General features: G+C 41.1%; 1 protein-coding gene across 2 annotated transcripts in view; it reads right to left on the bottom strand.

Moving 5' to 3' along the window:
• LOC118404193 (TLC domain-containing protein 4-like) overlaps positions 1-8,795 on the bottom strand; it is a 14,655-nt gene extending 5,860 nt beyond the window's left edge. The window contains exons 1-5 of one of the 2 annotated variants that reach the window (XM_035803218.1): positions 8,365-8,795; positions 3,321-3,477; positions 1,531-1,620; positions 598-656; positions 231-322 (exon numbers count right to left, since the gene is read on the bottom strand). In XM_035803218.1, the coding sequence (XP_035659111.1) occupies positions 231-322; positions 598-656; positions 1,531-1,620; positions 3,321-3,472 (393 nt within the window). In that variant the 5' untranslated portion in view covers positions 3,473-3,477; positions 8,365-8,795. The remainder of the gene's footprint in view (positions 1-230; positions 323-597; positions 657-1,530; positions 1,621-3,320; positions 3,478-8,364) is intronic. The other variant, XM_035803217.1, reaches the window with a different exon arrangement.
• Positions 8,796-10,291: the final 1,496 nt, after the last annotated feature.

Genomic DNA, 10,291 nt, shown 5'->3' with positions numbered 1-10,291 from the left:
ATTCGACCTCTGCTTGGAGAGTAGTATTACGCGACCTTACCCAGACGGGGCCAGTAATCAGCGACACCAGCATTCAGCGACCCAGTACAAAAAGAAATGGCCAACAAAAGTGTATCATGAGCACAAAAAAGCCCCCGAGAGCCTGCTATGGAGGCTGCTATTCCCTCTTTTTGTCCGATTGCTACTGTTTGACCAGGGTTGCGCCGAGCCTGGTAGAGGCTTCTACTCACCATTCCCAGGTACCCGGCGATGAGAGACACCACGTGGTGCATCAGGAAATACACGTCTCCGAAATGTGGGTGGCAGATCATCAACAACAGGTCTGAGACAAACAAACAAATAAACAAACAAGTAAATAACATTTTAGAGAAACGTACAGGCAAACTTGTACATATTTAATCTACTTTTATATGTCCGTAGTAGGATGGTCTGTTGTCTCTTTGCTAAGGTAACATTTTGGCACTTCTTTCAATGTAATGATTTATTTGTAGATGTGACCAATAGCACTCAATTAGCAATGTGTTAAGAAATACAATCAATAAATCATTCAATCAATTAACCAAGAAATCAATCAATCAACCAGGTATAAAATCTTACCTGCGATACTGTACCCCCAGAAAAAGGCGCTGGTGTGTCTGGTTAACGCACAGTCATACCTGAGTTGGCAGGAGAAGTATATCAGGTCATAGAGATGCTTGTTTGAACCTTTATGTATTCATGAAAAACTCAATCGGACTGTATGTAGCCAATGATATATTTTCTATAATAGCTATAAGGTTATCATCATCAGGTATAATGTTATCATCATCAGGTATAGAGTTATCATCATCAGGCAGAAAATTATCATCATCAGGTAGAAAGTTATCATCATCAGATATAAACTTTAAGCTATCATCATCAGGTATAAACTTACCATCATCAGTTATAAATTTATCATCATCAGGTATAAAGTTATCATCATCAGGTAGAAAGTTATCATCATCAGGTAGAAAGTTGTCATTATTCGGTATAAAGTTATCATCATCAGGTATAAAGTTATCATCATCAGATATAAACTTTAAGCTATCATTATCAGGTATAAACTTACCATCATCAGTTATAAATTTATCATCATCAGGTATAAAGTTATCATCATCAGGTAGAAAGTTATCATCATCAGGTAGAAAGTTGTCATTATTCGGTATAAAGTTATCATCATCAGGTATAAAATTATCATCATCAGTTATAATGTTATCATCATCAGGTAGAAAGTGATCATCATCAGGTATTTTGTTATCATCATCAGGTATAAAGATTTCATCATCAGGTATAAAGTTTTCATCATCAGGCAAAAAGTTATCATCAGCAGGTATAAACTTACCATCATAAGTTATAAATTAATCATCATCAGGTTTAAATTTATCGTCTTCAGGTAGAAAGTTATCATCATCAGGTGAAAAGTTATCATCATCAGGAGGTATAAATTTATCATCATCAGGTATAATGTTATCATCATCAGGTATAAAGTTATCATCATCACCATCTACCGACCATAGTGTAGTAGGCTTGAGCTCCTCCACAGTGAAGTACGCCACCCAGGAGGAGATGCAGACGACCACGGAGTGACTTCCCGCCATGAAGCTGGAAAAAAAACCCATTGCAGCAACATGTAAAGGTGGATCATTAGTATTGAATGATGATTTCCAGACTTCTAGCTACAGAATGCTCACCCGAAATATGTGGTGCAGTAGAAAGCAAATAAAACACAAAACATACCAACAACAAAGTATCTGTATCCGTATAGCCGGTATAACCGCCCTTCGGCGTATCTATACACACATACACCAGCATCGTAGGCACGCGGCGCGACAGTAGCCCGTTAAGTACCTTGAATCTTATGCATTTTTTTATCTCAGCTTTTATTCTTTTAGATTTTTGTATATAAACAGTAAAGCCGTTGAAATTTTTTTCGCCGTAACCATGACAAAAATGTACTTTCATCTCAATGACTTGTATCTTCAATACTAAGATAAAATACAACGATATCTAGTTAACCCGTTTAGTCCATGGGCCAGGACGATTTTTTGTACCACCGAGAGGGACCAGAGCTACTATGGATTTTTTTAATCTGCATTAACCAAAGTTTATTCTTATGTAAAATAGCAAGCTTTTATGTACAGCTTTCTTATTGTAATCACGTGACCAAATGACGTCATTGGAATGAACATCGCTTTGGGGGGCTAAGTACAAAAGGCCAGGACAAATTATCAAACATCAACAATTTTCTGTGAAAATTGGTTTATAGATAAAACATGCCTTGGGAAACACGAAATAAGCAATATTTTGTAAATATTCTGCATTTTTAGGAAGTTATGAGTCTTTAAACTCCAATTTTGGGGGTAATTTCTGTGTAGAAAATGCATTGTTTACTTTCCAACATCAGGCATTTTTTTGGACTACCTATGGGGTCTTTTATGATAAATTATATTGATTAGCCACATTATTCCCCGCATTTTGGACTTTAAATCAAGAAAATCCGCCAATTCAATCAGGAGTTATAAGTATTTTAAGAATTACACCCCGGCGGGCGTTTTATCAATCACCCTGGTATTGCAATGCATCATGGGTGACATTAAGACGCTGTCTGTAGAAAAAAAGTGGTCAAAGTCAAAACATCGACCTTTCCCAAAAGTGTGATGCCTTTATATAATCATACAAAAAAGGTACATTTGGGGTCAACTGGTGTCACCGGTTGCCATGACAACGGTCATTTTTTATCTATGAATGTTTACATGTAATCTCGCCCACCATACACTATCTGTGGCCTACAGAAACACTCAAAAATATATGATAGGAAATTCTGTAATTCCATCATTTTCATAACTGGGCAAAGTCTTCAATAAATGTAACACAATAGTTATTCATGGCAGATGGAACATAAATAGATACCAAACACGCAAATGAGGAACCGGGTTGCATGATCAGTACAAAAATGGCAAAATAGCCATTTTCATGAAATCTGCAAAAGCTCTAAATATCTCTTGTATCTATGATCATATTGATTACATCTTGATTACATGAAGATTGGCTGCATTGACTAGCTAGCTAATCTTTTCTTTACTCTTTAGCTGTAGCGATAATCCACTTGTCGTCAATACTAAATTAAAGTCACTTCTCCATTTCCATCATCATTAACAAAAAAACAACAATCCAAAACCCCTCCTTACATCTCGTTGACCTGTAGCTAATTTCCTTAATTTTCATCACTATCGACATAAAAAAAAGAAAACAATACAATACCATGGAGTTTTTTAAAGATACAAAATAAGAAAGTTCCGTACATCTCGTTGACCTGTATCTGCTTCTCCCAGGGCAGCGCATGGTATGCCGGGAACCAGAGCGGCACCACCCGGGGACTGATGAACTTGTAGATCATCAGCATGCCGAGGAACCCGCTCGCAGCGGCCAGGAGGTGTGTTGCTTCCAGGGTCATGGTTACTGTAGAACAAACAAACAAACAAACACAAAAACAAACAAACAATCAATCAATAAATCATCAACCCGAGGACTGATGAACTTGTAGATCATCAGCATGCCGAGGAACCCGCTCGCAGCGGCCAGGAGGTGTGTTGCCTCCAGAGTCATGGTTACTGTAAACAAACAAACAAACAAACAAACAAACAAACAATCAGTCATCAACATCCTGAGAAAACCTCCAGTTGCGATTAGGAGGTGGGACAGTTCCGGGGTCATCGTTACTGGCAAACAAACAAATATACAAAAAAAAAACAATCGTCAACATCCCAGGAACCCTCCTGTCGCCGTCAGGAGGTGCGTCACTTCCAGGGTCATATTTTCTGCCAATCAATACATGAATCAATCAATCAATCAATCAATCGATCGATCAATAACCAACCCTTTGATCCGATAGCCGGATAATTCAGCAAAATGCCGTGCCTACTGTGGCCGACAGCAACAAAAGGCAACAATTTTTCTGGTCAACCTTGACCCCTTGGGTCAACACACCTCAGTGTTCTGTGCAACACACCTATAATAACACGGATAAAAGTAAGTGTGCAGCGCAAAATAAGTAAGTGTGTTGCGCAGAAAATAGGTGTGTTGATCAGGAACAATGGGTGTGCTGATAAAAAAATACAGGAGGTGTGTCGATCAGAAAAAAAGGTGTGTTGATCAGAAAAAAATAGGTGTGTTGTCCATTGTTGCTATCGGCCACGGTACGTGCTGCATAGGGTGTTAAACACCTTCTGAACAGCTCTCCGGTAATCGTGCTAAACTCCCGGGAAATCAATTTACGAAATTATCGACCCGCCCTTTGACCCTGCCTGTTCGCCCGAGCAAGAGACAGACGACAGCTTGAACAGCAGGAGACTGATTACGGTTGCCAAGCAACGGGTTCAGGTTGCCTAGCAACGACTAGATCGAACAGCCTCGCTGAATTATGGCGATGCAATTATTGTCAATCATTAAAACATAGAGATGACCTGGATTTGGCCCTCTGGGATAGGGTGCAATGAAAGGTCTTCAATCCAATATGTTCAATATGCTAGTAATTCTAATGCCCGGGCGGAGCCTATAGGAAATTGTTAACTGACCTTCACCCACTTTTTATGATGACCCAAGCCCTCTTCAAGTCATACTTTAGCCTTGAAAGCAGGCTACACATTGGGCCTTTTTGTACGGACTAAACTACCTAAGAAGACCGGTCAGTGAACTGATAAAATCCGGTCTCTGTGGACAGGTGGTCACTATAGAAATGATTCTTTATCTTTGTGTCAATTGGGAAAAGGGACAACCACCAAAAAGTGCAGGTGGTCACACTGGTGGTACTTATATAGGCTATTGTGAATCTATGCTGATTATGTAAAGTTCTCGGAATGGGGCTAATATGTAAAACCGCAGCCATCAGCGGCCAGGCCAGAAAACAGTACGTTTTTTAAATGCCCACCAACCATAGGGCGACCCAAATTTCTACTAGACTAAGTATACCTCAAACAGATTTCCTTGATTTTAAAAAGTGTGTTCTGTACTTTTAGTGTGTATTTTGTACTTTTCAGTGTGTGTTTTGTCGTCTTTTAAATCATGCGTTAAGATCATGGATCAAATCCCAATTATTAAGTCATCAGTCATGCAAATCTAATTTTTGACGTGCTCCATCTGGTAGAAAAAAAAATCAACATAATTAATGCGTCTGCGCTTGATCCTGCATTTGAAGCTTCGGACCAGTTGACTCTTTGTTCTCTACCAGACAGACAACGCTGGCTATTTTCGGGAGAATAATTTGTCAGGGGGGTTGGGCAACCAAAGGAGCTGGTTCCGGAGAGGAATCATGAACCCCTGAAGGAGGGTCTGCATGCTCTTTTCCGTAGGGCGTAGGCATGCCTTTTAATTTCCCGTTATTCGTAGGGAGGCTATTTTATTTCACGTAAATCGTAGTGAGGATGGAAAATTTACCGTAAAGCGTAGCCAGTGCATTTCACGTAAAGCGTAATCTAGCCCAAAAATTTTACGTAAAACGTAATCTAGCCTAAAAATTACCCGTAAATCGTAGTCTGGCCTCCCAAATTTCGTAAATCGAAGCGTAGTCTACCAGTAAATTTTAGCCCTCAAAACAAAGGAAATTGCGTTTCAAAGGATCAAGATTTCAAAATTTTGCCGGACCTCCCTTGCGACTATTCGGTCATCGACATAGTAAAAATTGTATCGGTGGCCTCGCCCTCGAAAACCTTTTTGCTAATAGGAATGTCATTGAAGTTATTAATTAGCTTAGTCTGCCAGCAAAATTTGCCCATCAAATAAAATGCAGGAAATATCATTCTAGAGGGTCAAGGTTTCAAAATTTTCAAGGTCCTCCCTTGCGCCGCTTCGCGCCTTCGGTGCTTGAAATTCTGAAAATGATGTTGGGGGATGTGACGTGTCAAACTCAAACACCCTTTTTGCTGATAGAAATGTCATTTAACTCAGCTTTATATAATAGCCAGAAAAACGTAGGAAATCGCGTTTCAGGGTGTCAGGATTTCACAATTTCCCCAGACTACCCTTGCGACGCCTCGCCCCTTCGGCGCTTGACATGGTAAAATATCTGTTGGGTGGCTTACACTGAACCCCTGGGAATCTTTGATTAGATATGCCATTTAACTTTGCTTTGTCTACCAGCGAAAATTTCCCCTCAAAATGCAGGAAATGGTGTTTCAGAGAGTCAAAATTTAAAAATCTCCCCGGCGGAGCATGCCCCCGCCCTTGCCGAGTGTTGCCAGTCTTTCGAAATTTAGCGTAAACCGCTGCCGGCCTTTCTGAATTTAGCGTAAAGCGTTGCCAGCCTTCGGAATTTAACGTAAAACGTAGTCGACCGTCCTGAATTTAGCGTAAAGCGTTGTCAGGACCCCCCATGCAGACCCTCCTGAAGGGTAGACTAACTCCCCTGGCCAATTTTCCGATTTTTTTACCGAATACTACGACCCCTGTACCCCCGTTGGACCCGTTGGAAGGCCTAGTGGAGGCTAGGAAACATAAGTGTGGACTGACTCCCATGGCCAATTTCCCGATTTTTTTGTGCCGAATTCTACGATCCCGAACCCCCGTAGGAAGGCCCGATTGAGGCTAGAGTGAGCCTGCATTTAAAGCTAGACAGGACCAGCTGGCTTAGTGATTAGCCCACGGCAATGTCTAGCGTTGAAAACAGGGCGACAAAACAAAGTGATGGAAGGGAACTTGGCGGGACTCCATGGCATCGGACCAAATATAATTACTTAAAAGCACAAAGGAAATGGTGGCGCTGACCTCTGTACGCATTGATCATCACTTCAGCTCAATGGAGTTGGGGATTGTTTTTGACTTGTGCCTTCGCGTCTTATGCCGGGAAAGGGAGTTTGCCGTGGAAGGAAGTTTGCCATGGAAACATTTTTGTTGGTGGGGTAAAACTCCCTTCCACGGCAAACTACCATCCCCGACAAACGTTTTTTTCTATAAGGTTATAGCCTCTATCAGGCTCCATATGTCACTGCGAAAAGTTGGCCAAATACACAGATAGCACACAAAAAGCCGGCCCAAAACTACATTTTGCGATACCCCTATGTATGTATAAAACTGCAGTTGGCGACAAGGGGATGTCGTAACTTGTAGTTTTTGTAGCCGGCTGATGTGCTATCTATTTGGCCAACTTCTCTTTTCCAGCGATAAGTGGACCTGGTAGAGTCTAGATCTGCTGTTACTGTTTCCTTGTTCGCGCATAAGTAGGATTTAAAATCTTACGAACAGCGCTTTCCTGTCAAAATTGATTAACGGTGGTACCTGTACCTGTAACTTAAAGGCTGTGGGATCTATAATCTCTACACTCTAATGTCTTAACTTAAATATTTAATGCTCGTGTGACCCGTCTTTTAGCAGTCGTCGGTGCTTAGAAGCCAGGGCAATCATCAGTTCAGTCAGATACCATCTCTTTCTACATCCTTCTTTCAATCCGAACATGTCTCATAAATAAAGATTAGGCTCTACGAGTAGGATTTTTAGGGGGTTAATCACGTGCTTTTTGATGGCATATCAAGTACTGTATAATAAGATCTGATATACAATACAAAATGACCATTCTTCGCACAACCTACTACTAAGATCAATACCGTAACATACTCGTGACATACAAATGACAATGGTAATTCAATAATAGTAAATTATTTTAAAAGCAGAATAAAGGACTTCGAAAAGGCACCCCCTCAAGTTTTGGGAACGATTGTCATTTGAAGGGACCCGGATAAATATTCAACATAATAAATCCAAAAGTTGGTATTCTGCTAGAGGTAAATTTCTATGATGTTAGTAACGTTTGGTTACCACCCCCGTGATGACTGTATGCATAACCCACCACCCCCTGATGTTTTCCAATGGTATCGCCCGCCGGTCGTTTTTGCAAATCCGGTTGTGATGATTACGTCATGCTCTTTAAACGTGGCTTTGTGCACCCGGGCGTCAATGGGTAAAAAAAAATAATGGGAACATCCAACCAGAACAGTCATTCACATGGAACAGACCTCATCTTAAAACCACGGAGAGATATACTGTACGTCCCGTCTATGATGCAAAGGCAAAAGAGCCCCTAAGGTTCCTTATGTTATGTATAGAATACATCAATCTTCTCATAAATGGTGTGGTAGCAAATCATATTGTAGTGATATTTCCCTCACAATGATTTCACCTGCTGTATTAGAACATGCAAGTTGACACATCTGCGGTGAGCCCACCTCCCAAATCACCTGTCACGTTTTAATAAAACGCAACAATTGCAGGTTTCACGACGCCTGTGCCGTTTTGCGGCGTCTCAAATGCATAGGAGAGAGCTCGAGAAAATAAGCCTTACACGGTTCTAGGTCTTACCTGGATTAGATGTGTCTCCGAATGCAAGGTGCAGTCCTTTCTTGTAGAACCGCTTCGAGGGCAAATCCTTTTCCCATTCACAGCTGTAAACGCCGTATACTTGCAGCCGATAGCATATGATCACCGTCAGTGCTGTATTCAGGCAGTCTTCCCTATAGTGACACGTATGAAAACCGCACACCTATTATTTTGACTGCCGCCGCCGGTTATGCCATGTAGCACACGTTCCAAGCCGCCGCGAAAATTTTCCGTTCCCGAAACCGATTCAATTCGACGATTCTTATCCAAAGTGTGCCAGCTTGGAACGAAAATGGAGAGAAAGTGGGGTGAAAATAATAAACAATAGGATGGGTTAAAGCGCAACCCCTGTTCGCTTTAACCGGTCTCTCCGCTGTGGTGTTACCTATGAGAGAGCTGACCTGTGACGTCATGAGGGGGCGTCCAACTGCAGACGACTTTTTCTCGCGTTTCACGCAGAAGTGGGCTTTCCCGCCAGCCAATTATTAGCGGCAAGTCAAGCGGACAGAATTTCAGCCGGAGGCAGGTCGATATAGAGTGGGTCAAGCATTCTTGAAAAACGGAAATTCTATCCTCATCATTCTGAGCCTGCTGTAAGACCCCTTTTCAACCTGTTATTAGCCAAAGAGCGCTAGCAGACACTATGTGAAAAACGGAAATTGTATCCTCATCATTTCAAGCCTCCTGTTAACGCTAGTTCACCTTTATTCCTGAGATAACCTATATCTGTTATAAAAACACGGTATTCAGGGAGAGACCGGCGGTGGTTTTAAACTGCAATATTTTCACTATACATGTATTGCGACTTATTATCCCAATACACTGTTTTTTTTAAGCAACGGATATAGGTTACCTCAAGATAAAGGTGAAGTAGCATTAGACCTCTTTTAATCAATTGTCGTTTCTATATAACGTTTGATTTTATAAAGCGTACTTTCATAACAATGTTCCAAAATGTATGCTCATTTGTAGTATTTTTTCTCCTTTTTTGTCATGCTTACATTGTACCGCGTACACATGTACGTCATTCAGATCCTGGCTGCGAAGTATCACATGTCAATAAACCATTAATTCATTCATTTTTGACCTGTTATTAGCCAAAGAGCGTTAGCAGATACTATGTGCAATTAATGTTATTCACTCTACTGGCTAGTCTCTAGCAGACTCCTGGCCTAATAGTAATAAGGAACTTTGGCCACCGAAGGAATACAAGCCCAATAGGGGCGTAGGGGTGAACTGACCTGCCGGTGGATAGCTGGATAGACTGCAAAAGACTGACCAAGATCGCATGGCAGCTTATTTGTCCCAATTTTGCCACACTCTTTCTTCATCCAGCTAACACGTCTGCTTGGAGACTAGTACAGGCGACGTTTAATGATGAGTGGTTGCCCTGCAAAAATAATCAAGTTTCAACCGATCCAGGGACAGCTAATACAAAAAAAAGCAACAAACAATTTTCTAGTGATTGTGGCAGTGACATATCTTTTTTTCACTTGTTTTTAAGTACATTATATACAGGTTCAGTGTATGGTGCGACCCTCCCACTGTTTTTGCCAAGCACAACAAACATATGGCCTTATCTATCATAACGACCCTAAGTAACCCCTAAAAGTTTGACCCAAAGACATTCGATACAGCGTCGCTATGGCAACGGAATTTACCTTTAGGGCAAATCGGATGGGAAAAGGACAGACACCACTTTTTGAGTCGAGTTAATGAAACAACATAATTGGTTTGGGATGACTTAGTTCTTTCTGTTCCCTTTTGATAATTCGTCTCCATGGCAACGGATAAGTAACATTGATTCTGATATGTTCTCAATGATACCCACGCAGCGAAGGTTGGATATCAAGTACAACCAAATAGCTGGATTTACAGAAATAGAAGCTAAATAATGTGCCAAGAGGTC

The sequence above is a fragment of the Branchiostoma floridae genome, chromosome 17, assembly GCF_000003815.2.
Source record: "Branchiostoma floridae strain S238N-H82 chromosome 17, Bfl_VNyyK, whole genome shotgun sequence".
Lineage (NCBI taxonomy): Eukaryota > Metazoa > Chordata > Leptocardii > Amphioxiformes > Branchiostomatidae > Branchiostoma > Branchiostoma floridae.
Note: the sequence above shows the minus strand (reverse complement) of the source record. Positions and strands in the feature narration are given on the sequence as shown.